Raw genomic sequence first — 23,022 nt, 5'->3', positions numbered from 1 at the left:
GCTCATCCAGGACTAGATGTACAGAAGCAGTGGAGGGGTCAAGATAAGTGGTGGTGAGGTAGAGTAGGATGTTATTCGTGTACATGTGGAACCTGACTCCTATCTTTGAATGATTTTGCCAAGGTGCAGCATATAGATGAGAATAAAGAAGGGGCCAAGGCTAGATCCTTGGGGAACTTTAAGGGTAATGGTGCAGGAGCGGGAAGAGAAGTTTTTGCGGAAGATTCTGTGACTATGACTAGATAGATAAGAATGGAACCAGGCGAGGACAGTCCCACTCAACTAGACAATGGAGGAGATGTGTTGGAGGAGGATAGTGTGAACAACCGTGTCAAAGGCTGCAGAGAGGTCAAGATGGATGAGGCGGGATTGTGCCCCACAGTCATAGTCACAGAAGGTGTAATTTGTTACTTTGATTCGAGTTGTTTCAGTACTGTGAGGGGTGGAAACCTGACTGGAGGGATTCAAATATGGAGTTACAGGAAAGATGGGCATGGATTCAGGAGATGACAACACGTTCAAGGACTTTTGAGAGGAAAGGGAGGTTGGAGATGGGATGGTAGTTTGCAAGGACGGGGGGTCGAGGTGTTTTTTTTTGTTGAAAAGGGGCTGGTGACGGCAGGCTTGAAAGGGAGCAGGACAGTACCTGAGGAGAGGAAACCTTTTATAATATCGGCTACCATGGGAACCACAAAGGGAAGTTGGGTGGTCAGTAATTTAGTGACAGTTGGGTTGAGGATCTAGGAGGTGGGTGTCATGGATAAAATAAGCTCAGAAAGGGTATGAGGGGAGATGGGAGACAAACTAGAGTAAGATGCCAGTTCAGGGCTAGGACAGTTGGTGCTTCGGGAGAGATTTGGTTGGTGGACACGGAGAAAGATGGAACGTGGCAGAAGCAGTTGAACAGGTGGTTTCAATCTTAGTGACAAAGAAGTACATGAGCTTCTCACACTTGTTAGAGGTGAGGGTGAAGAAGACAAGGGAGAGGGGTTTAAGGAGACAGTTGGTAGTGGAGAAAAGAAGCTGGGGGTTATCTCTGCTTTCTAGGATGATCCTGGAATAGTGAGCGGGTTTGGTAGAGGAGAATGAGGCCTGACAGTCCTTGATGTAATCCAGCTAGATCTGGTGATGGATGGATAAACCAGATGAGCACTAGGTTTCTGAATACATGTTGAAAGAGAAAGCAAAATTACAGGAACTATTCCCTGTTTGGATAAAACCATTTTTATGAAACTCTTTTGCTTCAAAATGATAACTTAAAAACACCAGTCTAAGGTGAAACAGAATCTTCTCCTAAAGAATAATGTAGACTCTAGGCACTGTCATATTATAGTGAACCATATTCACGTAGAGGTGTGCAACTGGTATGTTGGCCTTTATTACAAAAAGGATTGGAGCATAAGAGTAAAGGGGCTAGATTTTCAGTTGCTTGCGCCAGCAGTTAGCGCCTTAAGAGAAGTGATTTCCGGGCGCTATGCGTGTAGCGCCCGGGCGCAGCGCAGTTTGCGCCCCGCCCCAAATTAAGTTGCCCGTTAGCGCCGGCGCAAAGTTTAGCGCCCGCCCGGATGCGCGCGCAGAAAATGACGTCACATCCTCGTGCAACGCCCTTTGGCCGCCCCGATTGCAAATTTCAGTCGGACCGCCCCATTGTGCGGCGGGCGGCCGGAGCGTTTGGAAAAAGGAACGCAACACAACCAGCGCGGGCCCCGGGGGGCGCTAATTAAAGGGAACGTCCTCTCCAGTATAAAGGCCATCCTTTTTTCAGAAAACAGTCTTGTGCAACGCATTTCTGGAGACACAACAAGGAGGATAGCTAACTGGTTTCAAGCAGCAAGAGCCAGGTATTTTTGGACTCAGGCAACAGCGCTGCAAGTGGCCATTTGGAAATTAGAGTGTTTGCCAGGATTTGATGGGGGTTGCATGGGGTGCCAACGCGGAGCTGCAGCTCCATGTCCGTAGGGCTCGCAGACGCATTGTGAGAGGGGCAGCCCTGGCTAGAGGCAGAGGGGGCTACAGGCGTCGGCCACGCAGGCCTTACCCAGTCAGGCTATACCGCCAGCAGCGCTCCTACCTAAACATGAGTGCCGCGCGATGTGTTAAAAGGCTCCGATTCCGAAAGGGGGTGATTGCAGAGATCTGCCACCTGCTTCGCCGAGATCTGCGGCCAAAGCTCAGGTGCAGGACGTCTCTGTCGGTGGAAGTGAAGGTGACGGTGGCATTGAACTTCTATGCCACCGGCTCCTTCCAATACGCTGCTGGGGACATAGCAAACATCTCCCAGTACGGCGCGCATCGCTGCATCCGCCAGGTGACCGAAGCACTGTTCAGAAGGAGAAGCCAATTCATCTCCTTCCCCATGGCCCTGGAGAGCCAGCATCAGCGCGCATTGGGATTTTCCAGACTCGGGGAATTCCCCTTGGTGCAGGGCGCCATTGACTGTACGCATGTGGCTTTGCGGGCCCCTCTGGAGCATGGCGAGCAGTATCGCAACAGGAAGGGCTACCATTCTCTGAATGTGCAGCTGGTCTGTGACCACAAGCAGCGCATCATGGCAGTCAATGCCAGCTTCCCAGGCAGCAGCCACGATGCCTTTATCCTGCGGCAGAGTACTGTGCATGACATGTTCCAGGCACAGCCTCCCCCAAGAGGATGGCTACTCGGGGACAAAGGCTATCCTTTGTGCACCTGGCTCATGACCTCGCTCCGCGCGCCCAGGACCGCTGCTGAAGAGGCCTACAACGAGAGCCATCAAACCACCCGCAACATCATCGAGCTAACTATTGGGGTCCTCAAGCAGCGGTTCCGCTGCCTTGATCGCTCCGGAGGAGCTCTCCAGTATTCGCCGGACCGGGTCTCCCAATTTGTGGTGGTTTGCTGCATGCTACACAACCTGGCTATCCGCAGGACTCAGGCACTGCCACCTGACGTTGGACCAGCACCTCAGGAGGAGGAGCAGGAGGAGCATGAGGAGGAGGAGGAGGAGGAGGAGGAGGAGCAGGAGTACGTTCCCAGGAGGGAGCGACCAGGGCCAAGGGCCGCACGACGCCACCTTATTACACGGTACTTCTAAGCCCCCTGTCAGGGAATGGCCAGGGGCCATGAGGGAAGATGAATGCAGCCGCTCCGCAAGCCCTCAGCCGGCGAAGCCAACAAACACTAAGAAGAACAACCATGAAGACTGCATGAATAAAGATAATTTTTTATTAAACAAAAATGAAAAGCCCTTCCCACATGAATCCCCAAAAACAATAAACGGGCCCCACAAAAAGCCCAACAAACGACTCACTCCCACAAACTGGGGAGGAGCCACTCCACCTTTATTGAAACCGGGCCTCAACGTCGGCCTAACGCAAAAAAAAAGCCCTCCAAAAGCACAACCATGGGCAAAATAAAGATGGCCACCGCCATATTAAAGGAAAGCTGGCCACACCCTCTACTGAGTGGCCCGCGAGGGCGAGACCTTGGCCAGCATTTTGCCTCCCCTGCCCTGCCTGCTGCTCCTTCGCAAGCTCTGCCCAGTGGCTGCTGCGAGGCTGGGGGAAGGCGCCTGAGGCTCAGATGCCCTTCCGCCAGATGCCGCTGGGGGGCGGCCTACACGGCGTTTGGGCCTCGAGGGGCCGTCTCCTGAGTGGCGCACCTGAGCCTGGCCACCATCAGCTGCAGCCGCTTGCCCTTGACGCCCCAGAGGGGGAATGGCGGCGACGGATGGCGCAATGTGGGCCAGCTGGCGTCTGGGATGCGCTGGCTGGTGCTGTGGCGCGGTGGCACTCGGCCGGGCCCGCACTGCAGGATCCGCAGCAATCAGCCGACGGCCGGCTTGCTGGGATGGTCCAGCGCGGCGCCTGCCCTGGCGATGCCTGCCTGAGACAGCGCGTGTGGCAGCAGTGAGTGGCCCTGTGGTCCTGGTGTGCGCGCGCATCACATCCGCCAGGGTCTTGACGGCATCAGTTAGCATGCGGCCAGTCGCGGCAGTTGCTGCCCCGAACTCGCGCACACTGGTCGCCAGCGACTCGATGGCCTCAGGCATGCGCCCCACCACGCTCATGAGCTCCGTGTGGCGCCGGTCCGAGTCGTCGGCCATCTGATCGAGCTTCCGCACCTCCTCCGAAGTGAAGGTGTCCGGACTGGAGTCGCGACTCTCCCGCTGGGGAGGAGGGGGCCGAACTAGGGGACCCTTGCCGCGTTGGTGACGGCGAGTGTGCCGAGCAGCAGCACTCCCCTCTGATCCTTCCCCCCTTTGGGGGGAAGGCCGCGGGCCACGCGCACGGCTGCTGGGTGGCTGGACGCCACTGGTCCCAGAAGCTGCATTGCCCTGCGACAGTTCCTCCAGGCACTCGTCCAGTGAGGAGGTGTCGAGCATTTCCTCCTCTCCTGCGGGACGTGACTGTTCCCCCGAAGGTCCGGCTTGCTCCTCCTCCTCCTCCTGGTTGGAGGTGCTGTCACTGGCAGCCTCAGGGTCCTGGTCGTCACCAGCTGAAAGCAGGAATGCACAAGAGTAGCTTCAGAGTGAGGAGACGGCGTCAGCGAGGGAGTTAGGACTGGTGGGATTCAGCGCATTGGTGGGACAGTGGCAAAGGAGGTAGCTCGGATGGGCCAGTGCGACGCGAGAGGGCCAAAAGGCGAGGTCCTTACCATTGCCGGGCAGTGGAGGGTCGGATACACCGCACGCTGTGGGGACAATCACACGTGCTCCCATGAGCACACACACGCGCTCCTCCAGCCGAGAGAGCTTCTGCAGCTTGGCGCGGCCACCCCTGGCACGGGCCTGGCGATTAAACGCTACTTTAGCCTGCAAGAGAAAGGACGGGCTGTAAGTGCGCAGTGAAGCCCTGATGTAGTGTGCACTGCCTCCCATGGTGGAATAGCTTGGACAGAGTGAAGCCCTGATGTACTGTCCACTGCCTCCCATGGTGGAATAGCTTGGCCAAAGTGTAGAGTGCCGAATGGCCATTTGATGCTCATGACTGTCCCAATGCTGCTGGCTGAGGGCTGGCCAAAAGGACTTTCAGGTCCCTTTGCCCTTCATGTCAGGTGTACATGCAAGAATGAGGAGGAGACTGGAAAGGCTACTCACCCTCACAATCCTGGTCAGATCGTTGTATTTCTTACGGCATTGTGTGTGGGTCCTGGGGGCCTCGCCGGTGAACGTCACCCTCTGGGCGATCTGCTTCCAGGCTTTGGTGTAGTCGTGGTGGGTTGGATTCCTCCCACTGTCTGGAAACAAGATCTTGCGCCTCACCTCCAGAGCTGTGACCATTATGTCCAGATCACCCTCTGAGAAGCGCAGGGCACGCTGACGGGCCTTCTCTGGCGTTGCCATGACTCCCTGGGGCTGAGCAGTAGTGTTGAGGCCTCTTTGCAAGGCTGCAGTGTGCAGGGCGTGGCAGCAGACCAATTCGTCCCTTCCCCCTTTAAGAGCTGGTCGGCACCACGGGGTCTGCTGTCAGTGCAAAAATGACCGCACCCGTGCTGCGCCCCGCCTGGGCGCTATCCCTCTGGACCGCCGGCTTAGCGCCTAAAGAGAGTAGTGGAACGCCTCTTTTAGCGCTCCACCAACCTCTTAGGGCGAAGCCACTGAATTCCCGGCAACGGGGCGCTACTTTGGGGCGGGCGCTAACTTCGGGCGGGCGCTAAGGTTAGCGCCCCAAAACTGCCTATACTGAAAATCTAGCCCAAGAAGTCTTACTGCAATTATATAGGACCTTGATGAGACCACACCTGGAGTACTGTGCACTGTTTTGGTCTCCTTACCTAAGGAAGGATATACTTGCCTTAGAGAGGGAGTGCAACAAAGGCTTACCAGACTGATTCTTGGGATGGGGGTGATTGTCCTATGAGGAGAGATTGAGTAGACTAGGCCTATATTCCCAAGAGTTTAGAAGAATGAGAGGTGATCTCATTGAAATTTATAAAATTCTTAAGGGGCTTGACAAGGTAGATGCTGGGAGGATGTGTCCCCTGGCTGGGGAGTCTCGAACTAGGGGGGTCACAGTCTCAGAATAAGGGGCCAGCCATTTAGGACTGAGATGAGGAGCAATTTCTTCATTCAGAGGGTGGTGGATCTTTGGAATTCTCTACCCCAGAGGGCTGTCAGTTGTTGAGTATATTCATGACAGAGATTGATAGATTTTTGGATACTAAGGGAACCAAGGGATATGGGGATAGTGTGGAAAGGTGGAGTTGAGGTAGAAGATCAGCCATGATCTTATTGAATGGCGGAGTAGGCTCGAAGTGCCGAATGGCCGACTCCTGCTCCTATTTCTTATGTTCTTACGTATACTGTGTATAGATTTATTGTCTACTATGATGACAATTACTGGAGAGAATGAATTTAAAAGGAAGACTAATCATGTTATTAGTACAACTATTGCTCCAATTCAGACTTTGGATCCCTTTTTTTGGGGAGGGGTAACTGAGGAGAGGATAGAAGAGCACTGTTAAACTGTTCATTATACTGCCTTTTGTTCCGAGCAAATGATCATTTGAACTTTGTATTGGGCAGTCATTTATTCTTTCATATTCTACCTAAATATGTTTGTTAATCACGAATGAAAACAATGCTAAATAAATCAATATTTCAGATGGTTGGTCACCATCAAAACATTTACAAATTGAACTTATTAATGCAAAAATACTCACGGACTATATAGAAATCCGTTTTGTATAAAACTGAAAAAATACCAATGCTACCCTTATTTTTGCCCTGCTTTCTTTGCTCATTAGTTCTTTCAGGGCCTGAAATACCGTAACATAGAGGAACATGTTACTGCTCGTATAACACAAAACATCTCTGGAGATTCAAAGAAAAGAGGAACTGAAAAAAATCATGTTTCCTGTTTTCCTGTGAATATTTTTAAAAACAAAGCATTAAAGAAGTGGTTAAAAATGTTCCTAAAATTAAAAAGCAGCAGGTTCTTGGAAATTAATATGTGCTTACAGCTGTGTAAACAATAGTTGCTGGGTGTTAAATAAGGAGAGTAGTACCACTAGTAAGGAACTTCCATGGTTTATTGGTGATAAAAACAGTGCACCTGTTGTGCCCCTGGTCAGTCAAACTGGTAATGAGTGTATGCCAGCTGAAATTCGGCATGTTACAATTTTCTTTGTTGGGGGTGAAACATAGAAACATAGAAGATAGGAGCAGGAGTAGGCCATTCAGCCCTTCGAGCCTGCTCCGCCATTCAATGAGATCATGGCTGATCATCCAAATTCAGTACCCTGTCCCTGCCTTCTCCCCATATCCCTTGATCCCTTTAGCCTCAAGAAATATATCCAACTCTTTCTTGAATATATTTAATGAATTGGCCTCCACCGCCCTCTGTGGCAGAGAATTCCACAGGTTCACCACTCTCTGGGTGAAGAAATTACTCCTCATTTCAGTCCTAAATGGCTTATCCCTTATCCTTAGACTATGACCCCTGGTTCTGGACTCCCCGGCCATCAGAAACATCCTTCCTGCATCTAGTCCGTCCAGGCCTGACAGAATTTTATAGGTTTCGATGAGATCCCCTCTCAATCTTCTAAACTCCAGTGAGTATAAGCCTAATCGACACAATCTCTCCTCATACGTCATTCCTGCCATCCCAGGTATTAGCCTGGTGAATGTTCGCTGCACTCCTTCCATGGCAAGAACGTCCTTCCTCAGGTAAGGCGACCAAAACTGCACACAATACTCAAGGTGCAGTCTCACCAAGGCCCTGTACAACTGTAGCAAGACATCCTTGATCCTGTACTCGAACCCTCTTGCTACGAAGGCCAACATACCATTTGCCTTCTTAACCGCCTGCTGCACCTGCATGCTTACCTTCAGTGACTGGTGCACAAGAACACCCAGGTCTCTTTGCACTTCCCCTTCTCCCAATCTATTGCCATTCAAATAATAATCTGCCTTCCTGTTTTTGCCACCAAAGTGGATAACCTCACATTTATCCACATTAAAGTGCATTTGCCATGTTTCTGCCCAATCACCCAACCTGTCCAAATCGTACTGGAGTTTCACGACATCCTCCTCACAGCTTACCCTCCCACCCAGCTTTGTGTTGTCTGCAAATTTGGAGATATTAAATCCAATTCCCTCGTCCAGATCATTAATATATATTGTGAACAGCTGGGATCCTAGGACCGATCCTTGCGGCACCCCACTAGTCACTGCCTGCCACTCGGAAAACGACGCATTTATTCCAACTCTTTGCTTTCTGTCCGCCAACCAGTTCTCTATCCAAGTCAATACCTTGCCCCCAATCCCATGTGCCTTAATTTTGCACGCTAATCTCTTACGTGGGACCTTATCGAAAGCCTTCTGAAAGTCCAAATACACCACATCCACTGGTTCTCCCTTATCTATTTTACCAGTTACATCCTCAAAAAATTCCAGTAGATTAGTCAAGCATGATTTACCTTTTGTAAATCCATGTTGACTTTGTCCGATCCTGTCACTGCTTTCCAAGTGCTCTGCTATTACATCTTTTATAATAGACTCTAGCATTTTCCCCACTACCGATGTCAGGCTTACCGGTCTATAATTACCCGCTTTTTCTCTGCCACCTTTTTTGAATAGTGGGGTAACATTAGCTACCCTCCAATCCATGGGTACTGTTCCAGAGTCTATCGAGTTCTGGAAGATGACCAGCAATGCATCTACTATTTCTAGGGCCACTTCCTTAAGTACCCTGGGATGTAGATTATCAGGCCCTGGGGATTTATTGGCCTTCAGTCCCATCAATTTTCCTAACACCATTTCCCTACAATACTGATTTCTTTCAGTTCCACCCTTTCATCAGACCCTATGTTCCCCGGCATCTCTGGGAAGTTATTTGTGTCCTCCTTTGTGAAGACAGAACCAACGTATGAATTTAGTTGGTCTGCCATTTCTTTGTTTCCCATTATAAATTCCCCTGATTCTGACTGCAAGGGACCTACGCTTGACTTAGCAATCTTTTTCTCTTCACATATCTGTAAAAGCTTTCATAGTCAGTTTTTATGTTCCCTGCAAGCTTACTCTCATATTCTATTTTCCCTTTCTTAATTAATCCCTTTGTCCTCCTTTGTTGAATCCTAAACTGCTCCCAATCCTCAGGATTCTTGCTTTTTCTGGCCAATTTATATGTCCTCTCCTTGGATCTTATGCTATCCCTAATTTCCCTTGTTAGCCACGGTTGAGTCATCTTTTTTGTTTTATTTTTATGCCAAACTGGGATGAACAAATTCTGTAGCTCATCCATTCGGTCTTTGAATGTTTGCCATTGCCTATCCACCGACAACCCTTTGAGTGCCATTCCCCAATCAATCCTACCCAACTCGCTCCTCAGACCATCGTAGTTTCCTTTATTTAAATTGAGGAACCTAGTCTCTGAGTCAACTACTTCATTCTCCATCTTAATGAAGAATTCTATCATATTATGATCGCTCCGACCCAAGGGGTCTCGTACAACAAGATTGGTAATGAATCCTCTCTCGTTACATAATACCCAGTCTAAGATGGCCTGATCTCTGGTTGGTTCCTCGACATATTAGTCCAGGAAACCATCCCGTAAACACTCCAGGAATTCCTCCTCCACAGTATTGTTACTAATTTGGTTGGCCCAATCTATATGTAGATTAAAGTCACCCATGATGACTGCTGTGCCCTTATTGCATGCTTCTTTAATTTCCCTTTTAATGCCATCCCCAACCTCCGCCTTACTGTTGGAAGGTCTATATACCACTCCCACTAATGTTTTTTTCCCCTTAGTATTTCTCAATTCTACCCATACAGATTCCACAACATCAGAGCTAATATCCTTCATTACAATTGTATTAATCCCTTCTTTAACCAGTAATGCTACCCCACCTCCCTTTCCTTTTTGCCTATCTTTCCTGAATATCGAATACCCCTGGATGTTGAGTTCCCAGTCTTGGCCATCCTTGAGCCACGTTTCCGTAATCCCAACCAAATCATATTCGTTTACCTCTATTTGTGCAGCCAATTCATCCACCTTATTACAAATGCTCCTCGCATTAAGGCACAAAGCCTTCAGGCTTGTTTTTTAACGCTCTTAGACCTATTAGAATTATTATTTACTGTGGCCACGTTTGATTTAAACCGTTGATTTCTCTGACTGCCACTTTTGTTTTTCTCCTTCCTATGTTTTGCTTTTATACCTGTTTCCCTTTCCTCTGTCTACCTGCTCAGGTTCCCAACCCCCTGCCATTTTAGTTTAAACCCCCCCGAACAGCGCTAGCAAACCTCCCCGCAAGGATATTTGTCCCGTTCTGCTTCAGGTGCAACCCATCTGACTTGTACAAGTCCCACCTTCCCCAGAAGCAGGCCCAGTGATCCAGGAAACTAAAGCCCTCCCTCCTGCACCAACTCTTTAGCCACGCATTCATCTGCTCTATCCTCCTATTCCTATATTCACTAGCACGTGGCACCGGGAGTAATCCAGAGATTACAACCTTTGAGGTCCTGCTCTTTAATCTGCTACCTAGCTCCCTAAATTCTTGCTGCAGGACCTCATCCCTCTTCCTACCCATGTCATTGGTCCCAATGTGAACCACGACCTCTGACTGTTCACCCTCCCCCTTCAGAATGCCCTGCAGCCATTCAGTGACATCCTTGACCCTGGAGAGACTCTTGCGAGATGGATTATTTAACCATAGAATTTATAAAACCTTTTAAATGCAGGGTTTTACAAAAAAAAGCTTTTCAATTTCATTTTATGTCCCCGACACTGGGATCTAAAGAGTCAATAGATTGGCGAACAAGTTTTAACAGGTCAGTATAGAATTTTATTTGTCAGGATTACCAGGTAATTTTAAAATCACATTCTGTTCACTTGATCAGCTACAATTTTATAATGCACAAAAATTACATTACTTTTATTTAATTTATTTAAAGTCTCTCTTTAAAGTTTAAAATAATGAATGGAATTGACAGGATGGATATAGAATGTCTTTTCTCTGTAGGGGGCAAATCTAGAAGAAAGTAGCATAATCTCAGAATTCGACCTTAAGACACAAATCCCGAAAAAAATATTTTCACACAAGAGAGTAGTGAGAATGTGGAATGCACTGTCCCAGAAGGCCATAGATGCAGAATCAAGTGAAGTGTTTAAAATGAATGAGGATACTTGGGACTAAGGGTATTAAGGCAGATGAAGAAAGGGTGGGGAATTGGGATTCAAAAAGGAGCTGCCATGGCTAACAAAATAGTGGAGCAGACTCAATGGGCTGAATGGCCTAACCTACGAATGGCTGCAGCATATTTTGGAAGGGGAGGGTGAACAGCCAGTTGTCATGGTGCATATAGGTGCCAACGATATAGGTAAAAAACAGGATGAGGTCATAAAAGCTGAATATAGGGAGTTAGGAGGTAAATTAAAAAATAGGACCTCAAAGGTCGTAATCTCAGGATTGCTACCAGTGCCACGTGCTAGTCAGAGTAGAAATAGAAGGATATTTCAGATGAATACGTGGCTAGAGGAATGGTGCAAGGGGGAGGGATTCAAATTCCTGGGACATTGGAACCGGTTCTGGGGGAGGTGGGACCAGTTCAAACCGGACGGTTTGCACCTGGGCAGGACCGGGACCGATGTCCTAGGGGGAGTGTTTGCTAGTGCTCTGGGGGAGGGTTTAAACTAAAATGGCAGGGGGTTGGGAACCTGAGCAGGGAGACAGAGGAAAGGGAAACAAGGATAGAAGCAAAAGATAGGAAGGAGAAAAACAAAGGTGGCAGTCAGAGAAATCAAGGCCTAGAAATTCAGTTGCGTGCGCCAGCCGTTAGCGCCTTAGGAGGAGTAGATCTCGAGCGCTTGGCACTTAGCGGCTGGGCGCAGCGCGATCTGCGCCTACGCCCAACTTCAGTAGATATTTAGCGCCGGCGCAAAGTGTTTGCGCGCGCTCAGCTGCGCGCGCAGATTATGACGTCATTTCCTCGTGCAACGCCCTTTGTGCGCCCCAATCCGGAACTTCAGTCGTGCCCGCCCAATGTGGGCGTGGCGGTCCTAAGAACTGTGAACTGGAACGCAGCAGAGGCCATGCGGGCCGCGGGGAGCGCAAATTAAAGGGCACTTACCCTGAACTATAAAGGCCAGCCATTTTGCAGCAATCACTCTTGTGCAACGGATTTATGGACAGAGACCAAGGAAGAGAGCTTACTGATTTGGCCCAACATAGGAGAGGTATTTTTGGCTTCAGGCCAGAGCTTGGCAATTCGCCTTCATTGTGAGGTCATTGTTTGCCAGTATATTATGGGGGCTGCATGGGGTGCCAACCCTCAGTTTCAGCATTATGTGCGAAGGGCTCGCAGACGCTGTGTGAGAGGGGCAGCCCTGGCTAGACGCAGAGGGGGCAACAGGCGTCGGCAACCTAGGCCTTACCCACTCAGGAAATACCGCCAGCAGGTGTCCTATCTCACCATGCCTGCCGCGCAGTGTGTTAGGAGGCTGCGCTTCAGAAGGGAGGTGGTTGCAGAGATCTGCCAACTGCTTCACAGAGATCTGCGTCCACAGCTGAGGTGCAGGACGTCTCTGTCGGTGGAAGTGAAGGTCACGGTGGCTCTGAACTTCTATGCAAGCGGCTCCTTCCAAGCCGCTGTTGGGGACATTGCTAACATATCCCAGTTCGCCGTGCATTGCTGCATCCGCCAGGTGACCAATGCCCTTTTCAGAAGGAGACACAAATTCATCTCCTTCCCCATGACCCTGGAGAAGCAGCAGCAGCGTGCAGTGGGATTTGCGAGAATAGCGGGCTTCCCCATGGTGCAGGGCGCCATTGACTGCACGCATGTGGCTTTGCGGGCACCTATCGACAATGCCGAGGATTACCGCAACCGGAAGGGCTACCATTCCCTCAATGTACAGCTGGTGTGTGACCACAGGCAGCGCATCCTAGCTGTCAATGCCCGCTTTCCAGGCAGCAGCCACAATGCATTTATCCTGCGACAGACTACTGTGGCTGACATGTTCCAGGCACAGCCTCCCCCAAGAGGATGGCTTATCGGGGACAAAGGCTATCCTTTGTGTACCTGGCTCATGACCCCGCTCCGCGCGCCCAGGACCCTGCTGAGGAGGCATACAACGAAAGCCATCAAGCCACTAGGAACATCATAGAACAAACGATTGGCGTCCTCAAGCAACGGTTCCGCTGCCTGGATCGTTCCGGAGGATCTCTGCTGTATTCGCCGGAGAGAGTCTCCCAGGTCCGTGGTCGTTTGCTGCATGCTGCACAACCTGGCTATCCGCAGGACTCAGGCAGTGCCACCTCACGCTGGAGCACCACCTCAGGAGGAGGAGCATGAGGAGGAGGAGGAGGAGGAGGAGGAGGAGGAGGAGTACCAGCCCAGGAGGGAGGCACAAGGTCCAAGGGCCGCCCTGTCGGCGGCTTATTGAACGTCACTTCTAGGCCCTCTGTCAGGGAATGGCTTGTGGCAATGAAGGGACCTGAATGCAGCCGCTCCGCAAGCCCTCAGCGGTTAAGGCAACAACCACTTCAAACATCAAACATGGACAAGCTGAATAAATAAAATGCTTTATTGAACAAACTCAGGGCCCTTCCCACATGAAACCCAAAAACAGACAACACCCCCAAAAAACAGTCACACACATGACTCACTCCACAACCTGGGGAGGAATAACAAAACATTTCCACAAAAATGGCCTTCATCCTCGGCCTTACAAAAACAACCATCCCCATAAACAAAACAACCATCCCCATATAAAAACACATTTGCCCACACCCTCTACTTTGTGGCCCGCGAGGGCGATTCCTTGACCAGCCTTTTGCGGCCCCTGGCCGCCCTGCTGCTCCTCCTCAAAGTGTGCCCAGTGCTGCTGCAAGGCTGGGGGAAGGCTCCTGAGGGGCACATGGCGTGACGGCAGATGCCCTTGGGGGTCGGCCTAGACGAGCTCTGGCCCTCGAGGGGCCGGCTGGTGACTGCTGCAGCTGTGGCTGGGCAGCAGCAGTCTCTCCAGCAGCTCGTCGCAGCTCCACTGGGAGAATGGCAGTGGCGGCTGCAGGAATGGGGGCAAGCTGGCTGATGGCAGGCGCTCGCTGCTCGCCTGAGACACTGGCACTCGCCCGGGCCAGCACTGCAGCATGCGCAGCAATCTGCTGAAGGACAGACCGCTGTGCTGCTGCAGCGCGACGGGTGCCCTGGTGATGCTGGCTGACACAGCGAGTGTGGCAGCAGTGAGTGCCCGTACTGCCCTGGTCTGTGCCCGCATCAGACCAGCCAGTGACTGCACGGCACCACTGATCACCTGGCGACTCGCGGACTGTTCTGCCCCGAATTCGGCCTGACTCGCGGACTGTTCTGCCCCGAATTCGGCCCGACTCGCGGCCTGTGCTGCCCCGAATTCGGACCGACTCGCGGCGTGTGCTGCTTTGAATTGCTCGAAACTCCTGGCCTGTGAGGCGCCGAAATCGGCCACACTATGAGCCAGGGACTCGATGGCCTCAGGCAACCGTGCCACAACCCCCATGAACTCGGTGTGCCGCGGCGATCCGAGTCCACGGACATTTGATCGAGGAGTCGTACCTCCTTGGCGAGGACCGTCTCCGGACTGGAGGCCGGGCTCTCCCTCTGGGGAGAAGGCCGCCGAGCTGGCCGACCCTTCCCGCATTGCTGGATGCCACTCGGCCCAGCAACTACACTCCCCTGTGACCCTTCCCCCCTCTGGGAAGAAGGCCGCCGAGCTGGCCGACCCTTCCCGCGTTGCTGCACGCCACTGGGCACAGGAGCTACACTCCCCTGCGACACTTCCCCCTGGCTCTCCTCCAGGGAAGACGTGTCCCCTCCATTGGCATCCCCTGGCGCGGCTGAGGGTTCCCCTGATGGGCCGCCTTCCTCTTCCTCTTCCTCCTCCTCCTCCTCTTCCGAGGGGCTGTCACTGGCAGCTTCAGGGACCTCCTCCTCACCATCTGAAAGCAGGAAGGCACAAGAGTAGCTTTAGAGTGAGGAGAGGGCATCAGCGAGGGAGGCATGAGTGGTGGCATTCAGCGCATTGGTCGGACAGTGGCAAAGGATGTAGATCAGAAGCGCAAGTGGGACGAGAGAGGTCCAAAAGGTGATGTCCTTACCATTGGTGCCCAGAACAGGGTCGGCATCTCCAGATGCAATGGGGCCAATCACCCGGGCACCCATGAGGCTACCCACGCGCTCTTCAAGGTCACTGAGCTGCTGGATCTGGGGACGGCCTCCCCCGGTCACAGTCCGGCTCGTCTGATTGTGTGCCAGCTTGGCCTGCAAGAGAAAGGACGGCCTCTAAGTACAGTGTGGTGCCCTGATCTTGTGTGCACTGCCTCCCATGGTCGAATAGCTTGGCCAGTGTGGTGCCCAGATCTTGTGTGCACTGCCTCCCATGGTCGAATAGCATGGCCAGTGTGGTGCCCAGATCTTGTGTGCACTGCCTCCCATGGTCGAATAGCTTGGCCAGTGTGTAAAGTGCAGAATGTGCAATTGATGTTCATGCCAGTCCCATAGCTGCTGGATGAGGGCTGGCCATTAGGGCTTTTAGATCCCTTTGCCCATAATGTTAGGTGCACATGCAAGGATGAGGAGGACACTGGAAAGGGGACTCACCCTGACAATCCTTGTGAGGTCATTGAACTTTTTCCGGCATTGGACACCGGTCCTGGGGACCTCGCTGTTGGATGTGGCCCTGTGGGCGACCTCCCTCCAGGCTTTCCTGTAGACGCTGGTGGCAGGCTTCTTGCCACTGTCCGGGAACAAGAGTTTGCGTCTCCTCTCCAAAGCCCTAACCAGCACCCTCAAATCATGGCCAGTGAAGCGCTGCGCTCGTTCACGGGCCTTCTGCATCTTTCCCGGCGCTATTTCTGCTCAGCAGCACTGTTTAGGCCTAGCTGGAGGGCTGCAGTGTCCAGGGCGTGGCAGCAGACGAACTCGACCCTTCCCCCTTTAAGAGCTGGCCGGCGCCAGGGTGTCTGCTGTCAATCAAGAAATGACCGCACCTGCGCTGCACCCGGCCTCGGCGGTTTAGCTCAGCACCGCCGGCTTTGCGCCTAAAGATAGTTGTGTAACGCCAGTTTTAGCGCTCGAGCAAACTCTTAGGGCGAAGCTACTGAATATCGGCGAAGTGGCTTCGACTTTGCGCCGGGCGCAAACTTTAGCGGCCGCCCGACTTTTCCGCCCCAAAAGTGGCTATACTGAATTTCTAGGCCCAAGGGTTTAAATCAAACATGGCCACAGAAAATAATAATTCTAAAAGGTATAAGAGTGTTAAAAAAACAAGCCTGAAGGCCTTGGCCTAGAAATTCAGTATCGCCACGTTTGGGGTGCTACAGCCGGGGGTTCGCTAAATTTAGCGCCCGGCGCAACTTAGCGCCACCTTCGCCGAAACTGATTTGCATTGCCCCAAGAGGTTGCTGCTGCGCTAAAGCAGGCGATGCACGACTATCATAAGGCGCTAAGCCGGCGAGCTGAGGCGCTAACACCAAGGGCGGGTGCAGCGCAGGTGCGGCGAGCTGATTGAAGGCAGACACGCTGGCGCCGGTCAGCTCTTAAAGGAGGAGGGTCGATTTGTTTGGCTGCAACGCCCTGCACACTGCAGCCCTGAAGCAAGGCCTGACCATTGCTAGTTCAACAGTGCAACGCCCAGGACCATATGGAAGCCCGCTATTCTTCCAAATCCCATTGCACGCTCTTGCTGCTTGTCCAGGGTCATGGGGAAGGAGATGTACTGACGTCTCCTTCTGAAAAGGGCATTGGTCACCTGGTGGATGCAGCAATGTACCGCGAACTGGGAGATGTTGGCAATGTCCCCAGTAGCAGATTGGAAGGAGCCGGTGGCATAGAAGTTGAGAGCCACCGTCACCTTCACTGCCACCGACAGAGACGTCCTGCTCCTCAGCTGTGGCTGCAGATCTCTGCGAAGCAGGTGGCAGATCTCAGTGACCAGCTCCCTTCTGAATCGCAGCCTCCGAACACACTGCTCCTCAGGCATGTTCAGATATGAGAACTGCTGGCTGTATACCCTGGGTGGGTAAGGCCTCCTGTGCCAATGCCTGTTGGCCCTTCTCCGTCTGGCCATGATTGGCACTCTCTCACGGCGTCTCTGAGCCCTTTGAATGCAATGCAGAAAGCCAACGTTTCCACCCATTGCAGCCCCCATTATATGTGGCGACTCTAGGCTATGGCACTGAAAGTTAAATCCAAGTGCAAAGCTCTGGCCTGAAGCCAGAAGTACCTGTGCGAGCACTGACTCAAAGCAGATAGCTCTCTCCCTTTGTCTCTCTCCAAATATCTGTCTCTCAAACAGAAGGATTAGCACAAAATCGCTGCCACTTATAATGCAGGAGGAATCCCCTTTAAATAGCGCCCCCACGCCCCGCAGCGACTGGGAACTGTTACCCTCTACCAGTCACTGAGAGCGTAAGGCGCAAAGAAGGGTGGCGCCACTGAAGTTCCGGTTCGGGGCGCACCAAGGGCGTTGCACCATGAAATGACGTAAGGATCTGCGCGCGCAGCTGAGCGGGTGCTGCGGTTTTGCGCCGCCGCTAAATCTTGAGTGAAGTTCATGAGAGGCGCAGGTCGCGCCGCGCCCGGGTGCTAGCCACTTCACGCACCACTTCTCACCATCTTAAGGCGCTAGCGGCTGGCGCTAACAACTGAATTTCTAGGCCCTTGTGTCTTAATGCGAGGAGCATTCGTAATAAGGTGGATGAATTAGCTGCGGAAATAGAAGTAAATGGATATGATATGATTGGGATTACGGAAACATGGCTCCAGGGTGACCAAGGCTGGGAACCCAACATCCAGGGGTATTCAATATTCAGGAAAGATAGGCAAAAAGGAAAAGGAGGTGGGGTAGCATTGCTGGTTAAAGAGGGGATCAACACAATTGAAAGGAAGGATATTAGCTCTGATGACGTGGAATCTGTATGGGTAGAACTGAGAAATACCAAGGGGCAGAAAACATTAGTGGGAGTGGTATACAGACCTCCAAACAGTAATGCGGAGGTTGGGGATGGCATTAAACGGGAAATTAGAGATGCGTGCAATAAGGGCACAGCAGTTATCATGGGTAACTTTAATCTACATATAGATTGGGCTAACCAAATTAGTAACAATACTGTGGAGGAGGAATTCCTGGAATGTATACGGGATGGTTTCCTGGACCAATATGTCGAGGAACCAACTGGAGATCAGGCCATCTTAGACGGGGTATTATGTAATGAGAGAGGATTAATTAGCAATCTTGTTGTGCGAGGCCCCTTGGGTCGGAGCGATCAAAATATGATAGAATTCTTCATTAAGATGGAGAGTGAAGTAGTTGACTCAGAGACTAGAATCCAGAATTTCAATAAAGGAAACTACAATGGTATGAGGCGCGAGTTGGGTAGGATTTATTGGGGAATGTTACTCAAAGGGTTGATGGTGGATTGACAATGGCAAACATTCAACGATTGCATGGATGAACTACAGAATTTGTTCATCCCTGTATGGCATAAAAATAAAACAAAAAAGGTTACTCAACCGTGGCTAATGAGGGAAATTAGAGATAGCATAAGCACCAAGGAGAGGACATATACATTGGCCAGAAAAAACAGTAAACCTGAGGATTGGGAGCAGTTTAGGATTCAGCAAAAGAGGACAAAGGGATTAATTAAGAGGGGGAAAATAGAGTATGAGAGTAAGCTTGCAGGGAACATAAAAACTGACTGTAAAAGCTTTTATAGACATGTGAAGAGAAAAAGATTGGTGAAGTCAAGCGTAGGTCCCTTGCAGTCAGAATCAGGGGAATTTATAATGGGGAACAAAGAAATGGCAGACCAATTAAATACATACTTTGGTTCTGTCTTCACAAAGGAGGACACAAACAACCCCCCAGAGATGTCGGGGAACATAGGGTCTATTGAGAGGGAGGAACTGAAAGAAATCAGTATTTGTAGGGAAATGGTGTTAGGGAAATTGACGGGATTGAAGGCCGATAAATCCCCAGGGCCTGGTAATCTACATCCTAGGGTACTTAAGGAAGTGGCCCTAGAAATAGTAGATGCATTGCTGGTCATCTTCCAAAATTCGATAGACTCTGGAACGGTTCCCATGGATTTGAGGGTAGCTAATGTTAACCCACTATTCAAAAAAGGTGGTAGAGAGAAAACGGGGAATTACATCGGTAAGCCTGACATCGGTAGTGGGGAAAATGCTAAAGTCCATTATAAAAGATGTAATAGCAGGGCACCTGGAAAACAGTGACAGGATCGGACAAAGTCAACATGGATTTACAAAAGGTAAATCGTGCTTGACCAATCTACTGGAATTTTTTGAGGATGTAACTTTTAGACCAGTGGATGTGGTTTATTTGGACTTTCAGAAGGCTTTTGATAAGGTCCCGCATAAGAGATTAGCATGTAAATTTAAGGCACATGGGATTGGGGGCAAGGTACTGACTTGGATAGAGAACTGGTTGGCAGACAGAAAGCAAAGAGTTGGACTAAACAGGTCTTTTTCCGAGTGGCAGGCAGTGACTAGTGGGGTACCACAGGGATCGGCCCTAGGACCCCAGCTATTCACAATATATATAAATGATCTAGACGAGGGAACTAGATGTAATATCTCCAAGTTTGCAGATGACACAAAGCTGGGTGGGCGTGTGCACTGTGAGGAGGATGCCGAGAAACTCCAGTATGATTTGGACAGGTTAGGTGATTGGGCAGAAGCATGGCAGATGCAGTATAATGTGGATAAATGCGAGGTTATCCACTTTGGTGGCAAAAACAGGAAGGCAGATTATTATCTGAACGGCAATAGATTGGGAGAAGGAGAACTGCAACGAGACCTGGGTGTTCTTGTGCACCAGTCGCTGAAGGTAAGCATGCAGGTGCAGCAGGCGGTTAAGAAGGCAAATGGCATGTTGGCCTTCGGAGCGAGAGGGTTCGAGTACAGGAACAAGGATGTCTTGCTGCAGTTGTACAGGGCCTTGGTGAGACCACATCTTGAGTATTGTGTGCAGTTTTGGTCGCCTTATCTGAGGAAGGATGTTCTTGCCATGGAGGGAGTGCAGCGAAGATTCACCAGACTGATACCTGGGATGGCAGGAATGACGTATGAGGAGAGATTGGGTCGATTGGGCTTATAGTCACTGGAGTTTGGAAGAATAAGAGGGGATCTCATTGAAACTTATAAAATTCTAACAGGACTAGACAGACTAGATGCAGGAAGGATGTTCCCGATGGCCGGGGAGTCCAGAACTAGGGGTCACAGTCTAAGGATAAGGGGTAAGCCATTTAGGGCAAAGATGAGGAGGAATTACTTCACCCAGAGAGTGGTGAACCTGTGGAATTCTCTACCACAGAAGGCAGTAGATGCCAATTCATTAAATATATTCAAGAAGGAGTTAGATATATTTCTTAAGGCTAAAGGGATCAAGGGATATGGGGAGAAGGCAGGGACAGGGTACTGAATTTGGATGATCAGCCATGATCTCATTGAATGACACAGCTGGCTCGAGGGGCTGAATGGCCTACTCCTGCTCCTATCTTCTATGTATGTTTCTATGTTTCTAATGTATCTATTTTGGTAATCAAACTGACCCAATTATATTTCTGTTTTAGCTTTGTTTTGCCTATGACATCACGAGGAGGAAGAAAGATCACTTTTGACTATATGAAGTTCCACATCTGATGATTTTCATATTGGTTAGGAAATCCAATGGCTGCATCAAGTTGGTTTAAAAAAAAAAATTAGGATGTGAAGTGTAAATCGTGGAGACTGGAATGAGACTCAAATCGCCATAATGCTGTCATCCAGTGAGGCTAGTGGTGATATCGCAGACTGGTTGTTCAGCATCCATCTGGAGCAGTACACTGACCATTTCAAAGAATCTGGCTACTGCACTGTAGAGGACTGTAAACTCCTGAACAATGAAATTCTTCTCCAGATTGGGATTGCTCCAACGGGACATCGTAAAAGAATACTTAAACATTTGTGCTGTGTGTTTCCAGAAGTAGATGAGTCGATGGCATCTAAAGGTCCTGATAAATTATTGACCGGAGACACTGAATTGGAGAGTGACAATTTGGGCTTTACTTTACATAGCCCACCTCAAATAGAAGCTGAAAGAAGTGCATCTGTGTCAAAGCTGAGAACTATCTTTGTTAAGGGTGGTTTAGCTTCACACCGTACAGACCCAGTAAACATTGATGGATCTATTAACTCAAAAAATAAAATTCCATCTCCCCAAATGCAGCAGGTTGAAGTACAGAAGAATCTTCCAGTTGGTAAAAACCTGAAAATAGATGTATCTGAGCCCGATGATGCCTGTTTCAATTCATGTGAACCACAAGATAATGTGGCTAGCAGACCACCACTTCCACCAAGAGTTCATCAGGGTACCCCGCCACTCAAATTCACTGGAGATTGGATGCCGCTGCCTTCTGGTTCTGTTGATTCCTCACATTTTTCCTTTACAAATGAACAGTCCACATCCGTGGAAGCTAAAAATTTAACCAGCACTCCGCCAGACTCACCTCCCTTTGAATTTCAAGGCGAAATGATACTGAACGATTTCTATGATGGAGTGCTGGGCAGTTCAGAGCAGGTTGCTTCATGTCCTGTGAAGGCATCTGATCTTCGAAACAGACCAGTGCCACAGCTCCCTGGCCTATGTGCAGCACACGGAGTTATACTACACTCTACAGACAACAGGTACAGTAACATGCCATCTTTTATTGCACTTCTGAAGAATTGAGTTTTCGGTGGTAAAGATCCAATTTTGTCTCTTCTGAAAGTGAAGATAGAACACAATTGTAATTAAAAGATTATGCCGCATACATGGGGTTAATCATCAGATAAATTTGACATTGTTAACTACCAGAGTAATTATGCATTTGGAAACTTTAACTATGGCTTACATCGATTGAAGACCAATTACATTTTGTTAAATAGAATTTTATCTCCTACAGTTCTAATCACAGTCCTCTGATCTGTTTTTAGGGCCTCTATTGTACAAGGAGATGTGGCCTAACTTCTGTGCTAATCTAGACTTAATAAGTTAGAGCTAATTCACACTTTTTAAATTCATTCCCAAGGTATAGGCATCGCTGGCAAGACCGGCATTTATTGCCCATCTCTAGTCAGCCTTGAGAAGGGCTTTCTTGAAATACAGCTGAGTGTCTTGCTCGGCCACTTCAGATGGCAGTGACTGGAGCCATATATAGGCCAGACTGGCTAAGGACAGCAGGTTTCCTTCCCTAAATGACATTAGTCAACCAGTTGGGTTTTTACGACAATCTGACAACTTCATGGTCACTTTTGCTAGTAAAAGAAAACAAAAACTTGCATTTATATAGCACCTTTCACGACCACCGGACGTCCCAAAGCGCTTTACAGCCACTGAAGTACTTTTGAAGTGGAGTTACTGTTGTAATGTACCAGCTTTTTATTTCCAGATTTTTTAAACAATTTCAGTCTCAAATTGCCATGTTGGGTTTTGAATTTACATTCTTTGGATTACTAGTCCAGTCACATAACTACTACACTACCATACCATGCCTGCTGTTGCAGTTTCAGTTGCAATCTGTCATAGAGTCATAGGCCTAGAAATTCAGTTGGTAGCGCCAGCGGTTAGCGCCTAAAGAGCCCGAGAATTGGGGCGTAACCCAATGTTGGGGTGGGCGCAATGAAGATCGCGACAACTCCCATATTAACTATACATTTAACGCCTGCGCTAAGTGTTTGCGCGCGCCCGCGTGCGCAAGCAGATCATGATGTCATTTCAGTGTGCAACGCCTTTTAGGCGCCCCTGACCGGATATTGGGTGGCGCCCGGAACCTTTACGCCTAGCGCTGTTAGTGACAGTTCGAAGGAACGTTAGCAGGCCCTTGTCGGAGTCGGGGGGCGCTATTTAAAGGGGACAGCTCTAGCATAAAAGCTGCAGCCACTTGGCCTGTTCATTGCGATCGTTGCTGGAGAGAGTTGGTGAGCTACTGTGGAGCTGAGTTTTTGGAATTTAGCATTAGAGTACTTGGGACCTTCAAACCTGTCCGGAGCAGTTGGAGCACTACACCTAACAGCGTTTTGAC

At 50.0% G+C, this 23,022-nt stretch overlaps 1 protein-coding gene across 6 annotated transcripts in view; it reads left to right on the top strand.

The window, feature by feature from the left end:
- arap2 (ArfGAP with RhoGAP domain, ankyrin repeat and PH domain 2) overlaps positions 1-23,022 on the top strand; it is a 710,987-nt gene that overhangs the window by 91,515 nt on the left and 596,450 nt on the right. For all 6 annotated transcript variants that reach the window (XM_085968379.1, XM_085968416.1, XM_085968406.1 and 3 more), the window contains exon 2: positions 20,554-21,646. In XM_085968379.1, coding sequence (XP_085824505.1) covers positions 20,736-21,646 — 911 coding nt within the window. In that variant the 5' untranslated portion in view covers positions 20,554-20,735. The remainder of the gene's footprint in view (positions 1-20,553; positions 21,647-23,022) is intronic.

Source organism: Somniosus microcephalus, chromosome 2 (genome assembly GCF_052327205.1).
Source record: "Somniosus microcephalus isolate GS21.2 chromosome 2, FLI_Smic_1.0, whole genome shotgun sequence".
In the NCBI taxonomy this organism is placed as follows: Eukaryota; Metazoa; Chordata; class Chondrichthyes; order Squaliformes; family Somniosidae; genus Somniosus; species Somniosus microcephalus.
Note: the sequence above shows the minus strand (reverse complement) of the source record. Positions and strands in the feature narration are given on the sequence as shown.